General features: G+C 51.6%; 1 protein-coding gene across 1 annotated transcript in view; it reads right to left on the bottom strand.

Annotated features, from left to right (window-relative positions):
- The window catches only part of LOC138516300 (uncharacterized), a 1,253,275-nt gene that overhangs the window by 58,388 nt on the left and 1,169,514 nt on the right, over positions 1-25,373 (bottom strand). Inside the window, exon 18 of the mRNA XM_069631312.1 lies at positions 24,105-24,228. Coding sequence (XP_069487413.1) covers positions 24,105-24,228 — 124 coding nt within the window. The remainder of the gene's footprint in view (positions 1-24,104; positions 24,229-25,373) is intronic.

Raw genomic sequence — 25,373 nt, 5'->3', positions numbered from 1 at the left:
CCTGCACCCCCACCCCCCAGCAGTGAGGGGCACCTGCCAGCAGGCCCCCACTCATGTCCCACTCATGTCCCCCTGCACTCTCACCCCCCCATCAGTGAGGGGCACCTGCCAGCAGGCCCCCACTCATGTCCCACTCATGTCCCCCTGCACCCCCACCCCCCAGCAGGGAGAGGAACCTGCCAGCAGGCCCCCACTAATGTCCCACTCATGTCCCCATGCACCCCCACCCCCCAGCAGTGACAGGCACCTGCCAGCAGCCCCCACTCATGTCCCCCTGCACCCCCACCCCCCAGCAGTGAGGGGCACCTGCCAGCAGGCCCCCACTCATATCCCCCTGCACCTCCACGCCCCAGCAGTGAGGGGCACCTGCTAGCAGGCCCCTACTCATGTCCCCCTACACAAAATAAAGAAGCACAATCATGGGCCACTTCTACACCAAAAAACCACATCACGCCACCCCATTCTTGAGACGCAATGATTTCCCAATCCACCCCACACTGACATGCCTATCTCAAGACACAAACCAAAAGTCAACTATGTACATCAACACATGTCCGTCACACAGATACACTGGTTGGCATTGATTGTGTAAACACACATTTTCACATGCATCAACCCAATGAGCGAATCCCACACATGGAAATAAAATATGAATATGTATTATGTACAAAAATAAATAAATGAAATGAAATCATACAAAAATAGCAAACATGAAATGAAAAGCATGTGCAAAAGATGAGTGAATGAAAATTATAACCAATCCAAAAAAATTTGAAAGAAAAACAGTCCAAACTCTCCCTCCACCAACGCAAATCCAAAGCAAAGGTAAAACAAAAAATCCATTGCTTCATGTTCATAATGAAAAAAAAAATTCGAATTATTCCATAGTCCAACTATTTACAATACATTGTTCCAAAAAAAAGCTCTTGCTGCCTGCACATCCTCCTCTGGCTGGGGTGCAGTTGTTGAGGTGGCCACCCCTACTGGACGTCCGACTCCCGACTGTGGCAGGGATGTGTCCTCCACCAGCCTGGCCGCAGGGTCAGAGGCAGCTCCACAGGGTACCCAGGTGATACATGGGTGGGAAGATGGCATGGAGGACGACTGGCGCATATGGGGTTCAGGTGAGTAGGGGGTCGGAACAAGGTCCAGCAAACGGAGGAATCCGGCCCTGGTGACCCGTCCCAGTAGGTCAACGCGGTCAACGTGGCATTCGAGATGACGTGCAGTGTCCTCACGAAAACACTGAAGGTCACCTCTCATGCCCCGTTGACGCAACGACATCCCACTCAGGACAGGCTCAACCCGGTCCCGGATAGCCACGCCCGCAGGGAGAAGAAGGCCAGTTGTTGTAAGCGGATCTCCTCCCTGAAAACGGGTCTGGACGTATGCATCCTTGCTGGTGGAGGATGATGCAGTCACAGGATCGGGGACAGGATTGCACACAGGCACCTCCGCGGTGGCCTGTGCTGCCTCCTGTCCCTGACCCTGCACTGCACCACTGGCACCAGTGGAATCCCCACCTCCAGACCCCATGTCTGTCCCTTGCACAGCCTCCTCCTCCACCAAACCCCCCACCAACCTGGATGACTCCGTGGCATCTTCCTGCGTCGGTGTCTCGCCGCACGCTCGCTCGCGTGCGCCACTTACCTGCTACGGGGATCCGGGTCCTCGGCCTCAGCAGTCTCCCCCTTCTTGGAGACTCTATCCGTGGTGGCGTCTTTCCCCACGCCGTTCCGCGGTCCGTGGGCGCAGCCATCTTGCATGTTCTGTGCATGCGCGGATCGTCAGTATTCGGCGTTCGCGCATGCGCAGTAACACGGACTTGTGTCCCAGGCCTCGCTTTGGACCCGGACCTTAAAAGGGCTTCGCATACACGGAGACAACGCGTCTCAATGCAGTTGTTGCCGTGTATGCGCTGCTGGAGCCTGTTTACCTGTGCCACAGTCTCTCCAGTTACCCTTTGCTTAGTCTTGCCCTGCCTTGTCCTGCCTACCAACCTTCCTCCCCTTCCCTGCTCCATGGTACATTCAGTTCCTGGTTTCCCAGCCCTGTCTTGACCTTACCTACTTTCTGGTTTTGGGGTTAGGACGGGTCTTGTCTGGGTTCCCTGTCTAGCCTTCTTCCTTCCTTGACTCCTGTCCCGTGGGAATTCCCTGGTCAGTCCTCCCTGTCCTTACTGCCTGACCTTTCCCCCTTCAACTGACTTGTGCCCTGCCGGTACCCGTGCCTTACTGCCTTCCTGGAAGTCCCGAAGAACAACTAATCCATCTACTGGTGTTATAAGGACTCACTCGCCTTCTCTGCCAGTGGAAACACTGTCCCGACGTCACGTTAATGCAGAGAAGTGCCACCCATGGCGTTGGGAGTTGGTTCAGTGCTATCCTGTCATTTATTGTCAGGAGGGTGTTGGGTTAATTTCCCGCGTTACTGTTTCATCGGCATTGTCGCTCCGACAGACTGGCTGCCTCGACTCCACGAACCCCGGGAAGAAAAGGTAACCAGCGATCCCGTGAAACCTCGTTTGACAGATTGAGATGCCTTTCCTCCAGCCTCGACATGGATGACATGCAGGAACTACGCGAAGAAATGCGTGCCATGCGCCTCAAGATGACTGCAGTTCGCCAGGAGAACGATACCCTTCGACAAGCGATGGGCCGGGGTATGGGCGGACTATCACAACCAGTTCCACCGCCTGAGAACACCATGGCTTACACGACTCCCATGAAGTTTGATGGAGACCCGCGTCGAGTGGCAGAGTTCTGTACCCACTGTAGGATCCATTTTCAGTTTAGGTCCAGTCATTTCGGTCAAGACTAGGCCAAGATCGGGTACATTCTAGGAAACATGACCGGTAGCGCGCTTGCTTGGGCCGCACCTCTGGTCTCTACTAACAGTCCCCTGCTGGGTGATTTCACCGCTTTTGAGAAAGCCTTTTTGGATGTCTTTCAACCACCTAACTTGGCAGCCATGGCCCAGAACCAACTAATGGAGATCAAACAGGGATCGGGTGATATCATCCACTATATCAGTCGGTTTCGACAACTGGCAACCGATTCCCAATGGCCCGAAATCACTCAGAAGACATTATTTCGTCGGGGTCTGCAAGAAGAATACAAGGACGAATTGTTGCACATTCCGGAGCCGGAAACATTGCCCGCATTGGTGGAACAAGTCTTACGCATCGGCCACAGGTTAGCGGAACGACGGAGTGAACATCGCAGAATTGACAAGTATCACCCAGTCCTTCCAGTACAATCATCCGGGCCAGCTACCTCAACCGACGTGGGCCCAGAACCCATGCAGTTGGGTGCCATCCGAGGCCCGTTGTCCGAGGCCGAAAAGAAAAGAAGATGGCAGCAAAACCTGTGTTTGTACTACGGTGGTTCTGCTCATTTTCTAGGCACCTGCCCGCTACGTCCTCTGAGGAAGCAGGAAAACTAACAGGCCCGTTGTTTGGTGTGAAGGCAGCGACGGTCCGCCTCCTTGAATCAGACCTTCATCCCATGAACCTGGTACCCTTGTTGGTCTTGGAAGTTGGTATGGCTTGGCTAGGGAAGTGTATGAAGACCCGGGCCCTTCTGGATTGTGGTGCGTCAGGCAACTACATCGATGCCTCGTTCGCGATTTCCAATGGGATCAGTCTACACTACAAAGAATGGCCTACAGTGGTCGAAGTGATCGACGGCTCTCCATTGTCTTCGGGTCCAGTGTGCCAACGGTCCGATCCCTTGTGGCTCTCTGTGGAAGGGCATCTTGAACGAATCTCGTTGGACGTCATCAAGTCTCCCTCTTTTCCGGTGGTGCTGGGCTTGCCTTGGCTGCTTTATCACAATCCTCAGGTCAACTGGACTGCTCGATCCCTGGTATTCACTTCGGCACGTTGTCCTCAGGACTGTGGTCTTCACGATTCCTTCCCAGCGATGTTGGAGTCTCTTAATCCTGCCAATGTATCTGACCGTCTATGTGCCACTCAGTCAGTACCTCAGGAGTATGCTGGATACCTCAAGGTGTTCTCCAAGCCAGAGGATATTCCTTTACCGCCTCACCGACACTTTGACTGCTCCATCGATATCCTGCCTGATGCTGTCATCCCCCACGGCAAGATCTATTCATTAACCCAACTCGAAAAGGGAGTCCTACAGGATTACATCAAGGATTGCCTCAACAAGGGCTACATCGTGCAGTCCAAGTCTCCCGCAGGATTCCCGCTTTTCTTTGTCAAGAAAAAAGAGGGTACTTTGCGTCCTTGTATCGACTATCACCAATTAAACGAGATCCCGAGGAAAGACAGATACCCACTGCCACTCATCTGGGACATCATCGAATCCATGAAATCCGCGCAGGGCTTCACCAAGTTGGATCTTAGAGGGGCCTATCACCTGGTGCGGATTAAGAAGGGGGATGAGTGGAAGACGGCCTTCAAGACGCCTTTTGGCCACTATGAGTACAGAGTAATGCCGTTTGTGCTCTGCAATGCCCCGGCCATCTTCCAGCGGTTCATGGACGATATCTTTTCGGACCTTATTGGTATATCAGTTTGGGTATACCTTGATGACATCCTGGTTTTTTCTGACACTCGCACTGCGCACGTTGCGCACGTTCAGGAAGTACTCCGTAGGTTAACTGCTAATCACCTGTATGCCAAGGCTGAGAAGTGTCAATTCCATCTGGAGAGTTTGAAATTTCTGGGCTATGTAGTCAGCAGCACGGGAGTGCGGAGGGACCCCACGAAACTGCAAGCCATAGAGGAATGGAAACAGCCACACAGGGTTAAGTCTTTACAAAGGTTCCTGGGCTTCGCTAATTTTTATCGACGCTTCATACCACGTTTTTCTCACCTTGCCAACATGTTAACCCGACTGACCAGCACCAAAGTACCATTTCTCTGGGACTCACAGGCTGAGGTGGCATTTCGGGAATTGAAGAAATCCTTCATGTCGGCTCCTGTTTTGGTACATCCGGATGATGAAAAGCTGTTTGTAGTTGAAACCGACGCCTTGGACTACGCAATTGGTGCGGTCTTACTACAGCAAGATCCAGTTACGGAAACAGAACACCCGGTGGCTTACAATTCTCGGAAATTGTCTGTGAGTGAAAGAAACTACGCTGTGATTGAAAAGGAATTGCTGGCTATAAATGCGGCATTCGAGGAATGGCGTCATCACTTGCTGGGTGGGAGGTATCCGGTGGAAGTTCGCAGGGATCACCGTAATCTTCAATTCTTACGGTCTTTGCAATGCAGAACATCCCGGCATGCTCGTTGGGCCTTCTTCTTTTCGCAGTTTGATTTCACGGTCACGTACATCCCTAGTTCCCAGAATACGAAGGCCGACGCCCTGTCACGGTCCCTGGAAAACAACGTCGAAGGGGCCAAGGACCCGGAACCTGTGAATACTTCGAAGCATTTCCTGTCGATGGTGACTCCCCAGCTTCAACAGTTGTTAGAAGCCACACGGACGGATCCCTCCAGGTCACAGATACTGCAACGCTCTGACATCAAGGAACGTGACGGCTTGTTGTTTTTCGGGGATTGTCTGTACGTTCCCACCTTAGAGCTACAGAGGATCGTTCTGCAAAATTGTCACGATTCCGTAGTTTGTGGTCACCGAGGAGTTCGCACAATTCAAGAACTGGTCGCACGGCAATTCTGGTGGCCTGGATGGGCCACGCTGGTGAAGCTCTACGTGGATTCCTGTCCAGTATGTGCCCAGACCAAGATTCCTCGCAAGAAACCCATTGGTGTCCTGAAACCCACACCTACGCCTCCATACCCTTGGCATACCATTGCTACAGACTTCATCGTTGACTTGCCGCTTTCTGGTGGTTATACATGTATCATGGTGGTAGTGGACTGCTTCACCAAAATGGCTCACTTCTTACCCTTTCCTAAACTGCCCACCGCTTCCCAGATGGCACGACGTTTCCTTCACGAGGTGTATCGTCTCCACGGTCTTCCTGAGAAGATTCTGTCGGATCGTGGGTCTCAATTCATCTCTTCATTTTGGGACCAACTGTGTCGGCATTTGGACATTCAGCGTGCTCTGAGTTCTGGGTATCATCCCCAGACCAATGGGCAGACAGAGCGTACCAACCAAACTCTTGAGCAGTATCTACGTTGTTACGCCAATGCCACTCAAGACAACTGGTCAGAGTGGTTGGACACCGTGGCTTACAACAATGCTGTTCATTCCGCTACCGGACTCAGCCCCTTTTTCTGTTCTGCCGGACTACATCCCAAGCTACTACCTGCTCGTCCTACTTCTACCAGTGCTGTACCGTCCGCAGATGCCTTGGTGACTCAGATCCACGATCAACATCGCCTGGCGGCCGATACCTTGGCAGTGGCACAAGCATGTATGAAGGAACAGGCTGAGAAGAAACAGAGTCCTGAGCCTGACCTTCAAGTTGGTGACAGGGTATGGCTGTCCTCTAGGAATCTGCCGGTACGCAATTTACCTGTGAAACTGGCTACCCGCTTTTTTGGTCCCTTCCGCATCATTGGGCGGGTTTCCTCTGTTGCCTTTCGGTTGTCCCTGCCTCGTTCTTGGAGGATCCATCCCGTTTTTTTTTACGTCTCTCTTTTGAAGCCCTATGTACCTGATGTTCTGGGGCGTTCCTGTTCCCGTCCTGCCCCGGTCTTGGTTCAGGGGGTCCCTGAGTTTGAGGTGCAGGAGATTTGCGATTCGCGGATTAGGCATGGTGCGCTGCAGTTCCTGGTCAGCTGGAAGGGTTATCCGGCTTGTGACCGCACTTGGGAACCGCGCTCCTTCGAGCATGCACCGCGCCTGGTTCGGGACTTCTATCTCCGCTATCCCTGGAAGCCTGGTGCCCCGGGGTTGTCCGAGAGGGGGTATGGTGTCACGCCGCGCGCTCGCTCGCACGCGCCACTTACCTGCTACGGGGATCCGGGTCCTCGGCCTCGGCAGTCTCCCCCTTCTTGGAGACTCTATCCGCGGTGGCGTCTTTCCCCACGCCGTTCCGCGGGCGCAGCCATCTTGCATGTTCTGCGCATGCGCGGATCGTCAGTATTCGGCGTTCGCGCATGCGCAGTAACACGGACTTGCGTCCCAGGCCTCCCTTTGGCCCCGTACCTTAAAAGGGCTTCGCATACACGGAGACAACGCGTCTCAACGCGGTTGTTGCCGTGTATGCGCTGCTGGAGCCTGTTTACCTGTGCCACAGTCTCTCCAGTTACCCTTTGCTTAGTCTTGCCCTGCCTTGTCCTGCCTACCAACCTTCCTCCCCTTCCCTGCTCCATGGTACATTCAGTTCCTGGTTTCCCAGCCCTGTCTTGACCTTACCTACTTTCTGGTTTTGGGGTTAGGAGGGGTCTTGTCTGGGTTCCCTGTCTAGCCTTCTTCCTTCCTTGACTCCTGTCCCGTGGGAATTCCCTGGTCAGTCCTCCCTGTCCTTGCTGCCTGACCATTCCCCCTTCACCTGACTTGTGCCCTGCCGGTACCCGTGCCTTACTGCCTTCCTGGAAGTCCCGAAGAACAACTAATCCATCTACTGGTGTTATAAGGACTCACTCGCCTTCTCTGCCAGTGGGAACACTGTCCCGACGTCATGTTAATGCAGAGAAGTGCCACCCGTGGCGTTGGGAGTTGGTTCAGTGCTATCCTGTCATTTATTGTCAGGAGGGTGTTGGGTTAATTTCCCGCGTTACTGCTTCATCGGCATTGTCGCTCCGACAGACTGGCTGCCTCGACTCCACGAACCCCGGGAAGAAAAGGTAACCAGCGATCCCGTGAAACCTTGTTTAACAGTCGGACCCTGTGGGGTCTCAGCTGCCCCTTCTGCTGCCGAGGAGTCCAACTCCGACCTCCGCCACTTGGACCTACCCTCGGCAGCTGCAGCCTGGGATGCACACAGCTTCACTCTGTGTCCCACCGAGCTTACGATCACACGCGGTTGCCGCAGTTTACACCATTCAGACTCCAGCTGTCTCTGCCTACTGCTGTTCGCCAGTTTTCCAAGCCGGCTACTTGGGGTACTCCCCCAGTTGTTTTACTCTGGCGCCGGGACTACCACCTTGCAACCCAAGTTCCTCAGTATTAGAAGCAGCTTCGACTTGTTCCTCTAGAGTTATCCATTGAAAATTGCTTCTTTAGCCATTTGGCCACCATCCAGGACTCCGTCCTGGTCAAGGGGTTTCCAAATCCTTGGCTCCATGAAGAAGGCTGTGATCCACTGTCTAGCCGAAACGTCCTGGGACCATTCCCCCCTAGGGGTCAACAGGTCCCTGTTTTCCAATTGGTTTTGATTTATGTCAGTGACGTCGATCTATTTTTGGTCACCCTTTAGCCTGGCTTCTGTCAGACCCATCCAAGGATCTGTGTTATAGCAACTAAAATGTTTTGTTGTTCTATGCATCAATATGTCTTTGCTTTTTATATGTATGATTATGTGAAATAATGTAAATATTATACAATGCAAAGCTTGCACCATTTATAGGTCTATGCAACCTTTTGTTTGTCAAAAAAATGAACATTTGACCGAGGAGAGCAAATAAAAAATACTCCCAGTCTTTTATCAATTAAGTGCTTGTGGTATATATCTGTCCTCCTGGGTACCTTTCCATCTTTCCTTTGGATTGATATGAATAAGCATTACAACTAAGGATTAGATACATATTAAATCTTATTTGCATTCCAATCACTTGCAACCAGCTTTGACTGTTTCAGCCAGGACCACCCCCCTTGTGTTTTGCAGCCTGGGATGCGGCACCGGACTCCTCACTCCCTGACGAGATGACAACCTGGGAGGGGAGCCGGGCCTTGCGTCTTCGGCAGGCGGTGCGATTCCTTCCGCTGTGCTCCACAGCACCCTCTCCGCCCTCTTCATAACTTGATGCTGCAGACAGGGAGAGATAGGACACAGGCATCAGGGCACTGTACAATGGACTGATACATACATGACAGTTGCACATGAGTGGCAGTGTCAAACTTCAGACATGGCATCACAATCCCCAACACACATGTCATTTAAACTCACACACATGAGAAATTCCACAGCCATATCACAACAGCCAGCACCATCCATACACATACAACAGCATGAGCATCCAAAGGTGAGCCAGACATCACATGAAACACAGGGAGTGCAGTAGACATGCACACGCGCCACCACACTTACATGCATGTCTACATCTCCTCCAACTGTTGCAGTGATGAGATTGCCATACATGTCAGATCTGCCATTCAGCCTTCTACATATCAGTGTCACATGCATCCATGTTGCATCACAGTTGCACACTTGTCAAATACACACACATGCACATGTACACAGTGCAGATACGTGCATTAGGAACCACCATCCATGCCACAACCATGCCAATATACATATACAGAAATTCAAACATGGGTGCTCCCACACCTGCATTTGTCCAGCATGCTTACCAACACATACACCATCAATGTGTCTCACACATGAGAGGACACACATGTGGCAGCCTCACGCCCATGTTCATACACATCCCTACATGGCCCTACAACAACACATGTGCAACCTGTACACTACTGGCACACCACGACACGCACAGCGTCCAATCACTCTGCATGTACACTTACCGCTCGACTCCAGACGGGTCTGCCTCTCAAGGATCTGGACGTAGAGCGCTGGGCATATGCGTTCCAGGACCCTCATTTGGTGGTCCGACAGCTGGCCCTGGCGCCCCTCGGTATCCGCTGCCTTCGCGAGGGGCCGGGCCTTGTTGAGGGTCCTGGACCTGAAGTCCTCCCAGCGCTTCTTGACATGATGTAAGTCGCGGACTGCCACCCCCTCCGCGTTGATGGCAGTCACGATGTCCATCCAGATCCTGGTCGTCCTTCATTGTCGGTGTGCGAACTTCCAAAGAGGGCATCATACTGCCCCAGGACTTGCTCCACCAGGACACCAACTTCCCTGGCACTGAAGCTGGTGACCCTCTGCCTCTCTGGCTGGGGGTTGCCAGTGCTGCCAGATGGTGTTGTGCTGGACATGGCAAACCCAGAGGCAGGAGTGGGTGGGCAACTGGGTCCTGGGGCTGGGCTGTGGAGCGATGGAATCCCAGTCGGGAGTCTTCAGTTCCAGCAGGGGTGGTCTCAGCAACTGCACCCCTGGCTGACGTGCAGGCAGCAAATGGCAGGGCACGTGGGCAGCAGGCAGTCAGGCAGCAGCAGATTGCAGGTGGGAGCGTGCTCGGGGCTCTGGGGGGCAGTAATTCGGCCTTCTGGGCAGGAGCATGGTCTTCCGTGTGTTTTGGCACGTGAAAAAATTGCACATCAGCGTGTAATTGGAGGAAAGACCCTTAGGGCGTAAGCGCATCAGCACACATACGTGTTTTCATTGGACCAAAGTCCCTTAGCGCGTAAGCACTTCTCTGACGTTATGCGCGCAGGCGTTTCCCTCGTGTGTGGGCATAGTGGTTCAGCGCGTGAAAAAACTGCACGTCCGCATGTGAATGCATGTAATCCGAGGAAAGGGCCTACGCGCGTAAGTGACGTGACACGCCCGGGCGTTTCCCTCAGCAGGGGTTAAAGGTGAGTGGGGCCAGCAGTTTGCTGTACGTGCCTTTCGTGAAGACCGATGTGTGTAGCTGGTTCGTGTTGTTTCGCGCGCTATCACATCTTCACAGCGACCGAGGACGTATCTCTTCTTTTGGTGGGGGTATTGGCTACGCGTGTTTTTCTGCATCACGCTAGTCAGACGGTGAGTCGCGCACGCTAATTTCCCACTGCGGGTGCCCCTGTGTATCGCACCCGTTTTCGATGTCATAGTAGCCTGCGTGTCCCACGCGTACGCGTTTTTCATGTTACTGGGTGCCACTGCGTAGCGCGGGAGGTTGATTCCACACACGTAGGCTGCAGGGTTGCGTGCACGGTTTTACTGCAGTTTTGGGGTGCATGAGCGTAGCGTGACCCATCACTACATCACCGGGGTCACTTACAGCCTTGCAGGTGCAGGGGGGCTGTTAACATCTTGCATCCCACCCCCTTCACCCCAATTGCCCAGGTCAATTGTGGTGTACACCTCCCATTGGCACTACTCCATCTGTGCTGGCACTACTCCATCTGTGCCATGGTTGGGAGGCCACCAAAGAGAGGGGTGCCTCAGCTGGGTGTACTCCTCGTGGCGGGCGTGGTCAGGGACTTGGCCGGGGTGACCAGGGAGTCGGGGGACTCCAGGGTGTCCAGGGAGTCGGGGGACTCCAGGGTGTCCAGGGTGGCCGCAGAGGGGGAAGAGGCAGGGGTGCACGACTTGAGCATGATGTTGTGCCATGTGTCGGTGCAGTCATGCCACCACCCCCTGTGGTTCCGGCAGATGCAGCTTCTGCATCTGGCACTGGCGCCCGTGTGACCCGGCAGTCTGTTTCATCGACTGCCACGGGTCCAAGGGTAGGGGTAGCTGCAGGTGCAGCTGTGGACACCGCCACTCAGGCTCAGGGTCTGCCAGCGCAGGCTGCGTTGGCGATTGAAGAGCCCTTGGAAGATTTTCAACAGGCCAGGAGGGAAACCGTAGGGGCACGCAGGGCTTCCCTAACCAAGACACGTGTCCCTGGGGCAATTATGTCATCTGCTGCCCCAAACAGCCAGGTGTTGGCAAGTGCAGGGGCAGATGCACCCAACAACACCCCGGTTGTGAGTCTGCCAACCAGGACAGTTGCGGTCAATGACCCTGCCACAGCGCGGATGTTGCTGTGCAGGGTCCATTAGAGGGCACCCAGCTGCCACTGACACAAGTCAGGCCTTTGGTCGTCCCTCCACCTGCCACTCCCTTGTATCAATCCACCGAACCCACTGGCCATACTGATCAGGGCGGGATCAGCCAGCCAGGGTCTGCGCCACAATCCAAGAGGAGGAAGGTTGCACCTGCAGCACAGGCTGGGACCCCACACACAGCCTCGACCACCTGCATGTCGAGGAAGAAGCCTTTCTGCAAACAGGAACTGGACTTCCTCGTGGGCTACGTGTGGAAACACAGCTGTGACATGCTAGTGGGTGCTAATTGTCAGACTACGGCTGCCCACCGTGATACCCACTGGAAGCAAGTTGTGGAACATGTGAGTGCATTGGGCCATGAGGTGCGCACGGCGCAAGAGTGCAAAAAGCGTTGGAATGACCTCAAATGCAGCGATAAGGCTAAGCGTGCCTCAAATTACAACTTGACTCTGGTGACTGGCGGTGGGCCTGCACCGGAGGAGGAAGACCTCACTCCGCATGAGTCACTCGTTGCGGAGTTCATACCACCCGAATTGGTCGAAGGAGTGGGAGAGATGCCGGACTTTGATGCCCAGTCCAGTGAGTGTTGATGCGTGTTTGTCGAGGACGTATGTGTTTTACTTGTGTGATGTGTTGTGCATGACTGCCACTACATGTCACGTGTACATGGTTATGATGAGCGAGTAATGCAATGCTTCCCTGATGCATGTCTACTCTGCTGGATGGTGGACATGTGGAGCAGATGGGGATTGAACACATCACCACTTTTGCACCCTAGTCACATGCTGGTTACCAGTATGCCCCTCCGGTCCATGTTCCAGCTCAATGGCACTTCTGCATGTAGCGTGGGGTGACCTTCCTCACAGCCCAGGAACTATGCATAGCATGACCGACGTGCATGTGTCCTCTGCCTGCAAGGGGGTAGCCAATGTAGGCATGCTCCGTTGCCCCTCAACCCCCTGCTCTGCACCCCAATTCCATCTTAGCACTGGTCTGCTACAATATTGCCCTTGGTTACTTCCCTGGTCATGCCTCCTGTGTACATTCTAACATCCAGCGGCCAATCTGCCAGACATATCCATTGAGGTACATCCTTAGTACTTGATGCAGGGTGTCTCACTTGGACTGTGCAGAGGTCAGATGCCCAGCAGGGACATGAGTGCCCATTCATGCTCCATGTGCATTTAACGCATGCCCATATGTGTCCATGACTGGATGATCACTGTTACACAAGTCCAGGATGACCTAAATTGCATGGCATTTCATCTGCATTCCCATGTCAACTGTACACATGTTTAGGGTCTGACAATCTGTGTGGGTCACAGACCTCAGCCTGTTTAATGGCCAATGACTCTGTCCAACTGGTGTAGTGTCTTCTTCACACGTGGGTGTACTCCAAAGGTTTCATCATGTGTCCTGCTTACTGTCCCATCATCATTTGCTGTGTTGTCACTTGACTCACATAATGCTGTTGATGCTGGTCAACACTGTCTGTCAATACACAGGTCTATGGTCAGCCTTTTGATACCATGCTAGGCATCCCTGCTTTTGCACTTGGGGGAAGGGGTGGTTTGCTTGTAGATATGCTACCCATTGAATGCACATTGCACGTGATGCCTGAAGTTGACCTTGCACTGCCTTCACATTTTCTGACACACACCATGAAGTCCTTGTACATGTAGATAGTGAGTAACATGCATATTTGCTGCACTGCATAGACCCACTTCAGTGCAAACTGCCACCTTTCCACAGTTCTAATCACAGAGCAATTTCAAGTTTACCCAGCATGCATGCCAGGTTCTATTTTGTGTGTCACACATCTGCCTGATGTGTTTGGTGTCGGTGTGTGTGTGCTTCTAACATGCGTAGTGACCTTTTTCCTCTCTATTTTTCTGGTGATGACGCAATGGAGCCGGAGGATGGTGTTGTCATGCCAGGCACAGGGTTGTTATCACTACATCAACCCAGCACAAGTGGGGGTCGTGGGGTGGTAGGCCACAAAAACTCCCAAGTGCTACAATCCATCTTGTCTCTGGCTGCCTATGAGTCCAGCCCTGATGAACACTCTGACGACCATGTCGAGTTGGATGAGCATCAGGTCCATATGTCAGGGTTGAGTGATTCTGATGTGGACACTCCTCTGTCTGTGACACCTGCACTGAGGGGTCAGACAGCCTTGGAACCACCGCCCGTGGTGGATCGGGACGCAGGGTCACCCTCCACACCAGTCACTGATGTGCCTGGGACATCACGTCGACGTGGGCATGTAGTCGTGCAGCCGCGGGCGGTGCCAACACAACGAGGACACCCAGTCATTGGGTCCCGCAGGGGTCAAGCCCAGCAATGCGGTCGCCGCGTGCAACCGCTGTATACTGAGTGGGAGCAAGACATGACTGCCAATTCTGAACGGCAGGGGGCAGCAATGGAGAACATCGCTGAGAGCATGGAGCGTGTGGCACGATCTGTGCTCCCCCCTGCTAGGCAGGTGCTTCTCCAGCAGCAGGCGGCACGGTCCATGGCCCGCTCGCTCAGGCTGGGCATGGCGGCCTCAGACAGGGCACGCCAGGCTGAAATGTTGTCTCTGCGTGAAGCAATTGCTGCTCACGCAGAGGCACACATGGAGGACCTGAGGGAGGAGTATGCTTCCATCAGATCCACTCTGGGTGTCCTTCTGATGTTCCAGAGGGAGCGGGCAGAGGAGAGGTTTACACAGCTTGAGCATACCATCTCGGCTGAGCTACATGCTTGCCGGGAGGTGCAGCGGTTGTCAAGCCAGGCCTTGCAGGAGGAACTCCGTGTTACACGTGCTACCTTGCAAGAGGAAGCACGTGTATCACGGGAGGTTCTGCATGCAGACCTACATGTCATCACCACACAGAACCAGGCTCACCCGTCCGGCAGACCTGCTGCCGATGAGGGGCAAGCTGCGGCTAGGCGTGGTCATGCTCCTGTGCCACGTCCTCCTTTACAGGAAGAGCCAGACTCGGACGACAATCTATCTCCCACATAGGTAGGGCTGTGCAGGTGTTGAGCCCATGGAGGTTTTTTTTTTCCTCAGCATCATCGCATGTGGGTGTTGAGCAGCACCCTGTACCTCCCCCCTCCTGGTTGCCCCCCCCGGGTCGTATGTGGCCATTTTTGATTTTTCTTTTAGTTTAGTTAGTTAAATTTCTGTTTGATAGTTAGTTTAAATAGGTAAAGTAGGATTTTCATAGTTAGTGTAATTAGTTAATATAGTTTAAAATTACTAGTCTATTGTGCTTTCATGTGACGGTCTGGTGCTTTGTGGCATTTGAAAGCATCCACTGTCTGTTCCAGCTGGGCCCTTCAAGCTTGTCTTGTGTATGTGTTTGCTGCTTGGGGTCCTTGACTCACATATGCCACTCCTGCTTCCCTTATCCATGGGCTCGCAAGGATGGTTCGGTGTAACAGCCTATACACAAGGGCAATGGACTGTCATATCTGTGGCATGTCTGCTGCTGTGGAACTTGTGTTAACGCCCCTAGTGGGGATGATTGGGGTGTAATTGTCCACTGTTCTTCTTTTTCTAGATGGGGTGCTTAATGATTCATGTGTACATTCATTGCTATGCATTGTGTAGTATGTTTCTGATCTTTAATGAACATGTGCTTGTTGTAAATCATGCCGTAGATAGTGTGTTCCACACTGTTGTTGTGAAAGACGGACTGATGGTGTGATTTCTGATGTACGTCTCTGACATGGTCCAGTCATGTAATGCCTGAAGAGACACACACAGATGAATATTAAGCATTAATCATGTGTTTCATGCACTTTCTGCAGGGGGATGAGCCTCAAGAACACCTTTGCCAGCAGACATGGGCCATTGGACGTCTGAAATCAAGACACGTTTGGTGCTGCCGACATGCACATGTGTGCGCAAGCAGAGGCACAGGGATTGCGATCATACCTCCGAAAATCGATGACGTGTTTCAAGGGCCTCCAGGCAAGGTGAGCAGCACAGGGGGGGTCACAACACAGCAAACCTTCCACCTGGCCAGTTGAACATGCATGCTTAGTAGCAGCACTGATGGTGAACTTGGAAAAATATTGGTGTAGAAGCGCACAATACAGCTCAGATGTGTTAGTGGGCTGATGGCTAGTTGATGTGAAAGTTGTCTGGGGCACCTGCAAGGGCAGTGGCACATACGCTCCGGTCCACCATGGTCCATTGAGGAACTTGTATTAGCCATGTTGCGTTCCGAGACATGGAATGAAGCAGCTCACAGGGACAGACAGCAAGGGACAGACTCGGGTGCATTGCATTTCATTTCCAAGTAGAAATTGATACATGCACTGGCTACTTTATTTTGGTCATGGTGGTACAGGACTTGTTCTGAAGTCAGACCTTGCTATATGCATCTGTCAGCTTACACAAGGAACATTGCATGTTGTGTGAATCGTGACACATTGGTGTTCTATTTGCCACGCACCCACCGGTGCCTGACTTACTGCATTGACTGTGTATGAACCATCAGAGGGGTAATGTTACATATGGGTATGAAGCATCCACACAGGTTTGTCTGTTTGTAGTGTATTTTGTTACTTTGGGGCATATTTGGTGGTGTGTTTGTGTGTTTTGGGCATGCACAGATTATTAACTGTGGCTCTCTTTGCAGCATTGAAATGCTCCTGTTACCGGACCTGAGAGTGCGCAGGCAGGAAGCCAGCACTCACCCCAGGGATACATTTCTCTTTGACTTACATTTAAGTAATTTGGTGCTATGTGCATGTGAACAAATTTGATCTAATTGTCTATGTGTTAATGTGTGTACATCATTTTGGTGCATTCCCTACTTTCCCGTGTCAATCCTACTCCCCTCTACTGCCCCTCATTCCGGTTATCCAGCATGCCAATACCTATCCCGACTGCATATGTCATGATGCCCGCTCCCGAGGAGCCGGTTCAAGCCCGGCATCCCCGAAAGTGAACATCCAGTCCCCAAGGAAGGACCCAGCAACCCCATGTAGGGGCCCTTTGGACAGTGTCCTGGCGCCTATGGCGCCAGGCTCATAAAAGACATCAGTCCTGGCGCCATAGGCGCCAGGCTCATTATGGGAATGCTTGGGTGCACTTACCTGATGCAGACCATGCTGCAGGATCCCGGCCTCCTTGAGGCCTTAAAGGAACTACTTTACCTGTGGGACTAATATACCATCCGGGCGTGGTCGGGGAAGGATACATACCTGATTGGAGGAAGGATACATACCTGGAACTTCTTCCAAGGCTATTTAAACCCCACCCGAACAGCCACACGTGCTTCGCGTTGTTCTGCATCTAGCAGCTGGACGCTCACCGTGTCTGCTCCTGCATCCTGACTTCTGCCACGCCTGCCAGCATCCTGGATCACCTGCAAAGGAAGAGAAGAAGAGAACAGAAGAAGGAAAAGTCCTTACCTGCTAAATCCGCATCCCGGAGACATCTCGCCGACAATCCTGAAAAGGAAGACTTTAATTTAAAAGCTCATCGCGTCGATCGCTGCAGCGCCGCATTCCACTCACCTTTACAGGGCGCCTCCATGTTCAGCAGCGATCATCCGGATTCGCAGTCACGCCCCAGTGCCTAGGGAGAAAAACACCAGAACAAAAGGTGAGAGAGAGAAGGGAATAAGGAAAGCTAAATCTCCATGTTAAGACTTACCTGTGGATTCATTCCCTCTTCATTTCGGGTCCGCGCCGCATCCTGGCATTTCCGGACCCCGGCCCCTAAGGGGAAAAAGAGACATCAGCGTTAATGAGCGAATGAAAAGACATTACCAAAAAACGCTCATTAAAGACTTACCTGATTTCTACAAGGATTTCACCGCTCATCTCGGGTCGGTGCCTGTTCCCTGGCATTCCGTACCCCGGCCCCTATGGGGAAAAAGACACCAGCATTAGTACAATAATGCATGGACACAAGGGGAACCTCTTATCAAAAAACTTACCTGGAAGCCAAGCAAGTTTGGTTCTCACCAATCCGAAAATCCAGTGAAGTAACTGGATACCAACGCGGCCCCTCCATCAGAAGCAGGATGGAGAGCTCGTCCTTCCAGACCCTAAGGTGAGACGCTATGAGAAATCACAGAAGGGTTTCAAGGAGGGTGAGAGGGGAAAGTGGGAGGCCGATTGCATTACCCCGCAGACAGTTTATCCCCTATTTTCGCCTACAGAAGGATACTTCTGCGAGCCAGACAAGCCAGATTTGAGGGCCCGGTCCAGTCCGTCTTCCGAACCCTGCGCATCACCTTAGAAGAGGTCACAGCAGCGCGAACCAGGCCAGCGCCTCCATGGGAGTCAGGTGAGCGTAACAGCATATCCCTGACCCTCCTTCCCCACCAGGGTCTCAGAGGCCTGTGTGAGTTAGACCTTGCAGGCACCCAGACCACGGTGGGGGTGGTTGTTTTGTGCCACTCCTGCGCCTGTACACGGGAGCTGTGACAGTAGACATCCGTTTGTGGTGCATCATTCTATTTTATGTGCCACACATGGTTCAGATCCTGTTGTGACATTGTTTTACTGTGCTACCTTGGTTGTTAACATCATTGTGGTAGTACTTGGCCTTTGTGGCGTACTGCTACTTCAAGTCATCTACTGGAGGCTGTTCTGGTTTGTTTTACTGCCTGCAGGCTATTTGCTTGGCTTCTGTGTTGTCCTGCTTTGAGTTCTGTTGGATTTTGTGCTTTTTCAAATTGAGGTGGACTCTGAGGGTGCTGGCAACTTTTTACACACAAGGTGGGAGATGGTGACAAAGGGGAAGGGTGATCCTGTGGCCAGGTGGAATTCAAGGATGTCGGATGAATAACACAAATGCAGTTGTTCAGTGGGTTGTGGTGATTTGTGAGGGGAGGGGGGTGTTTTGTTGTTGATAGTTGCCTTGCCCTGCAGTGTGATGGGCACCCTGAAATTGTAATTGTACTTTCCTATTTACATGATGTATTCTGCTAATCAATGCCTGTTCATGTGTTGTGTTTACCTTTCAGGTGTGAGGGGATAGTTGTGATTGACATGCTGGGGTATACACATGGTGGATTTTCACATGTGATGTGTAGAGGACACTGATGGTCACTTGATTTCACATGCATATGTTGAGTGCATGTCCCTACTGACCCACACACTCACACTATGATCCACTACATGTACAATCACCCTTCCATGTCCACGTGTACACTCTGTTTGCCTTCTGGTGCCCACTGTGTCCCTGCAGCACATGTTCTATGACCATTTGTGGATCCTGTACATGCCTATTTTGTTTTTTTATGTAGTTTGTCGCTTAGATGTGATGCTCAGGGTGTGCATCACACACAATGGATGTTCACTGTGCTGTGCGATGAGCAGTGTGTTGCAGGAGGTGGACACGACACACAGTAGCTGCAGTGTTGATTTTGCAATGCACATTATGCATGTGGACAGGCATTCATTGTTATGTTTAAAATACAACTTTTGGAATGCATTTGGGTATGACTTATTTTGGGTGGGAGGTTGTTGGTCAGTCATTTCATCTGATTCCATGTCAGGCATCATTGTCTGATGCCCATTTACATTTTTCACATGGCAATGTGTACCTTTTTGGTACTGTGTTGGTGTATGGCTATTGCTTGCCATGTCATGTTGTGGTTTTGGAGGGTTTGAGTGACATACCAGTGATAGTCATATCCTGTTTTGCAGGTCTGAGTGAATCACACGTTGCATGTGTGCTTTTGGTCAGACAGGATTGTTTGTGTTTTAGTAGCTAGGGATGCACACAATGTGGCAATTCCATGGCAACAATCTCAGGGTGGTAAGGTTGTGACAGTTGACTGTCTCTTTGTCATCATCGATTGTCACCTGGTATGTGCCAGGCCTGTGTGCACTCCGCAGGGTTGGGAGTTTAGGTGAAAAATCTGGCCACAAGCTGGGTCCAGGCTTCCTCGCCACATGCCCTATCCCCTCCCATGGGCAGCGCCTGTGCCTGTGGGGGCACCACCATGGCCACCGGTATGCCCTGCCGTGTTGCAACATTGTGCAGGACACATGCTGCCACAATGATCCTGCACACTACTGGGGGTGCATAGTGTAGCTGCCCAGCAGAGCGGTCAAGGGAGCGAAAGCGTGACTTGAGCACTCTGAATGTGCGCTCCACTATGGCCCTGGTTGCAATATGGGCCGCGTTGTATCTTACCTGGGGTGGTGTGGTGGGGTTCCGGATTGGCGTCATCATGTGGTTGCTCAGAGGGTAGGCACTGTCCCCTGGAGAGGGGATAATGGTTATGATTATTGGGGTTTGTGTATTTGTGTGTGTGTGACATGCATGTATGTGCACAGGCATTTGTACTCACCTAGGAGCCATGTGTCGCCATGCTGCCCAGCTTCCAGGGCCTGGCTCAGGGCGGACATTCTGTATAAGGGTAGTTTGCATAGACAGAGGGGATGATTCCCTTTGCATCGCATACCACCTGTACATTGTTGGAATGCCAGTGCTTGCGGTTTCGGTAGATGTGCTCAGTGGCCGTAGGTGGACGTAGGGCCACATGGGTGCAATCTATGGCAGAGAGCACTTTGGGGAAGTGTGCCACCCTGTAAAAGTCCTGGACAATGGCCTGCCTTTCTGCGGGTGTTCTGGGCATGTATATGTACCTGCGGACTGAGGGGCGCGCTGTCATGATTGCCAATACCTGGTGTAGGCAGCGTGACTGCTTGGCCTGTGAGACCCCCCCACTATGGCAGTAGTCCGCTGAAAAGACCCAGTGGCCAAAAAATGCAGGACATTGAGCACCTTCTCCAAGGGGCACAATGCTTGGGAGCAGAGGGTGGGGGATGTTAGGTCATCTTCCCACTTCCTGACCGGGTCTAGGATGCTATGGGGTGGAAACCTATACCTGCCATAGACCTGGACGTCAGGCATCCCAAAAAAGCTTGTCCGTGGTGAAATAATGCGTGCCCTGGCTATTCTCCTCCTCCTGCGGTGTCCCACGATCAGTGCTGCGACAAATAGGGCATTCATCGTAGCTGTATATACGTGTTTGTTGTTTGCGCGCACTTTTATGCTGTGCGCGGGGACGCTTCCTCCTGCCTTCGTGTGGCAGACGTGTTGATGCCTGTGCACTTCTTTTGCTGTGTGCGGGTTTCCTGTATTCGAATCCATGAATACGGGTTGTTCGCGTGCGTGTGGGCGTTCCGTGTAGTTCCCTGCAGTACTTCCCCAGTTACGCCTTCTTTTTCACGCGTTATTCCCCATTCCACGTGTTACGCTCACTGTTCCTCCCACTTCTGTTGTGTGCGCTGCGCTATGTGCGCTTTCGCTGTGTGCTTAGCGCACGCTGTTTAGAGACGTGCGCCAGCATGCTCCATGCATGGATTTGGCGCACAACCAGTGGGAAAGTAGCGCAGCGCATTCCTTGAATCGCACGCGTGCGTTTGCTTTCTCCCGCTTGCGCCTCCTTGCGCCTGCTTGCACTGGGATTTTCGGCGCACGTTTGTTCCATGAATCGGCTCCTTAATGAACTAGCAGGACAAAAACATAACTGCATTTCAGCCTTAAAGCGTGTTGGTAACCAGGATAGGGCTATTAGCACACGCAGCAATGCTTCAAAGAACTGAACATGAGGCTCTGGGAGCTACCTGAAGACGTAGGAGGAGATTTAGAAGCTTTCAGTGGATGCACAAAATTCAGGAGACCACCTGATGCAAATTGCCACTTTCCTACTCAGTTCCAAGTGGCCTTTGAGACTGAACCAACTGTTAAGCTAGAATTATCCTGGTTGATATGGCTTTGGGCCTGTGAAAATATGGCTGTGAACGCTGCTAATCCACGGGACCAATGGCATTACTGTGAAGTTGAAATACATTTTATGGGCAAAATGAAACTGTATTCGACAGGATTTGACATTCAGAAATCACAAACATTCAATGTTTCGTAGTGGCGTGCTTTCGGGGGTGAGCATCTCTCATGCAGGATGCATTTAGTTTGGCATTACACATCCCAGTTCCTCGAGGGCCCTACATTCCTGCACTTTGAGTAATATCTGATGTACACATCTGATGCTAGACTTAAGGAGATGTGTAACTCGCTGCTGCTTACCACTGGGAGCACATTACATTCAAGCTACGTGCTTATAGCAGTCAATAGGAAGGAAGAGTGTAATCAGAAGCCACGCCCATACACCACGTGGCTAGAGCTTCTTTGGTCTTCTGGGTGGCCCCCTGCAGGAGTGGGTTCTGCCCACCATCACCGCCGATCCCTGCATCCCTTTTCGATTCTTTTGGGTGACCCTGTGGGCTGAGGGGCCACGGGTGATCATGGCCACACCCGTGGACTTCTCAAAATCTTCTGAGTGGACCCCGTGGCTGGGGGTCCCACCTGCACTCACCACCACACCTGCAGCCCGAATTTGGAATCTTTGTGCGGTCCTGTTAGCGCGGGGGCCGCCCTACGTAACTGCTGTGGCCCATGCTGCCATTGACTTCAGGCAGTGTCCCCAATGCCGTTGGGACGCCACCTCTTTCACTGTTGCTCCGGCAACCATCTTGACCCCAGGTGGTGTCCCCATGTCAACGGGAATGCAGCTGCTTCACCGGTTTGTTGGGGTTTCCTGGCCCGCCTCCTCAGCAATGTGTCCTTAGACGCATGGGGTGGGCCTCTGGCCATCAGCCGGGCTGCTCCGCGAAGCAGCCTTGGGCTTTCCTTCTCTGGGTGGAGTGGACTTCCTCACTGTGCACCACCTTGTCTGCGCATGACATAAGCAGCGTGAGCTGAATGAGGGCACGGCCCAACAGCCTGGTCTGGGCTGCCCCCCCACACACACAATCTGGGCTGGGCTGTTAGTTTTCAACCTGGGCAGCACCCTGCCCGGGCCCTGGATGATGCTGGGCCAATCCAGTCTGGTCCCCGGACGGACTGACACCTGCATGGCCCTGTGGCAGCTGAGCTGCCCCAGGAATAAGCAGCTCAGCCCCCCTTGTTCCGTCTCTGGGGGACTCCACCATCCACCGCCTGAGCCCAGATGCCTAGGGTCTGCTTGAGGCAGTGTCCCCCAGGTAAGTCTGTCCCTCCTTCTCTCTCCTGTCTTTTTCTTCTCTCTTTCTTTCTGTCCTTTTTCAACTGTTTCTTTTTTAAATCCTCACTGGATTATTTACTCCACTGCCCAACCCATTCTTGGGCAGGGGAGTTCAGTTGTATTATCCTTTTCTTTTTTTTCTCTCCTAAACATTCCATCCAGCCCCGTGGTGGGCTGGATGGACTCTTCCACAACAAACGCATACACATGAAGACACAGAAATAAAGTAAAACCGACAATACATTTAATAAAATATTCATATTACCCTGGAGACTGGGCCTTTACCTCTAGGTGTTCCCTTAAGGGACAAACATGCAGCCCCTACGAGCTGGGCCCTTTGGGACCAGGGGCTACACCACCAAAGGTGAATGGAGGATAGCACAGGTGCAACGCAAAGCAACAGAGGTTCGAATCCAGGATCCGCGCTTAGAAACCAAACTCAGGCACGTTTATAAAAAAAAACAATAAAATAAATAAATACTATTGATGGTGTTTGGTAAAGATGTCTTAATCACAAGAATGTGAACTGCACCACATGGGTGATCCCCTATGAGGGTAAAACATGCATGTGGTTGTTGCATCCTTCAGAACTCTGAGTCTACCTATGTATAAAATAGCATCTGCCCTATAAAACAATCACAATTATCTTACATGGAGCTAAAATGCCAGTTTTTCCGTAAATTAGCTTACCCCCGAGTACATGGCCGTGTGGCTCTGCACTTCCCGAAATGACTACTAGATGGTGGCTTTGTAACTGAAAGTACATAGTCTGCTCTTACATTACAGGGTGAGGGTGGAGGTGTTTCTTTGCATTTTTGTAAACCCATGATAAAATGTATGGTGTTGGGTGAATATGCCCCAGTACGCAAGGATGTTAACTATACCATTCTGATGAACCACGTATGTGGTTGTTGCATCTCATCTTAGAGAGCTTTTGCTCTTGGGCTGGCAAAGCTATGCATTTCCGTGTAAGACAACGAACAGTATATCATTACAATGCGAGCCTCTCAGTTCATTTGAATGCCACAGCGCCATGCTGTGTGGCTCTGTATACAGTGAGATAGATACTAGGTCGTGCTTTGACATCTGCGGCTTTTTAACTCAAAAGATGCATTCTATTCACAGCAAACTGTTGTGATGGTTGTTTGTTTTAGTCATCTGCACACACCATCTTGCAACAGCCTAAGGTGCTCAGCTGCGATAAGATTCCAACATTAACCTGACTTGTATACAGTGACCATTCAAGTGTGCATTTCTGTGCCTCTACTGCGCCAAGAATCTTCGTGAATGACTTCATACTCTTCCGGCTATGTAACGTTTTGTGATAGAGTGAAGTGCATATTCGGACGAAAGTGTTAAATGCGCCTACCTGGTCACCACAGTTTCATCTGAGTTTTCTTTCCTTATGAGATGCTGGAAATATTCCTCGATGACCTGTGCAGTGAGAGCTCTCTTTATGTACGGATAGTAGAGCGGATGTCGTGCTATAACACCTGCAAAGAAAAGAAGTTGGATTAGCCTATACAACTTCAGTCATGCGCAGTTAAGTAAATGCAATTATAGGTGTAGGACAAATTGACTTCATAAATAATGCTACAAATGGTTCTTGCATGTGGCAATTTGGCTGCCAATTACCTTCCACGTTTGTTAACTTAGTAGCATGCCCTGGCACAATATCAAGGATATTTTCTTTACAAGACAGCTGCTCACACAGCAAACTTCAAAGGAGCTTCTTTCTTCATCTCCCATCTTCAGAGTCTGGGCGATGTAGAATGGGGGAGCCTCTATCTCAAGTATTAAGTACACTTTTGGACTGTAAACTGGTGGGAGTAGGTGAGATTGTCATTTTCGAGAATGATCTTTGCAGAGTAGCTATAGAGGTCTGACTTTGTGACCTGAGTAAGCCGGACTACCAGGGACACCACAGCTGTGAGTCAGCCAGAGGTGGTTGAAGCTGGGAGTCACAGTTTCGTCTTGCCAGTATATGCCAGATAGGTTAGAAATGCCACTGAAGATGAGGACACCTGCTCCCGAGGGCCACCATCCCAAGTACTCAAGAGAGCCATGACCGGATTCCCCTGGGGTGAATGGAAGAAACCACCACCATTAATTCCGGGAGCCCTGACTCAGGATAGGAGATCCCAAGTCAACCACTTTATTACAGTCGGAATCCTCTCACCCTGAAAGGTCTGTGGCGAGCCAGAAATAGGAGTCAGACCAATGGGCGTTATTCAAACGGAGGAATTGTATTAACTTAAATGAAAATCGGCCCAATCAGGCTCTACTGCTACCGTGAGGTTCCCCATCTAAACCTAAAAACCTAAAGTGCTCGTAAGGACGTCTAGTCAACCCAAAAAGTCTGTTCTTAGTACAAAACCTAATCTATCTAACTGGCCCTACCACTAGATACAAATTATCATATGCAATGCAAGTGCCTGTGAGGCTTAGGATCTTAAAGCTAACCCCCTCCTCACGCAACAGTTCTTGAAAAGAAATGTTCCTTGAAAAGAAATGTTCATCACAGTTATTTGTATTTGGCCTTTGTCAACAGTCTCTTGCACAAAGGTCACAGAGTTTTGATGCAGTTCAAGAAAACACGACTTGTTTCTTAAATTGGTTTTCCTTTTCAGTCCTTCAC

Source organism: Ambystoma mexicanum, chromosome 6q, assembly GCF_040938575.1.
Source record: "Ambystoma mexicanum isolate Mex_15411 chromosome 6q, UKY_AmexF1_1, whole genome shotgun sequence".
Taxonomy (NCBI): Eukaryota; Metazoa; Chordata; class Amphibia; order Caudata; family Ambystomatidae; genus Ambystoma; species Ambystoma mexicanum.
Note: the sequence above shows the minus strand (reverse complement) of the source record. Positions and strands in the feature narration are given on the sequence as shown.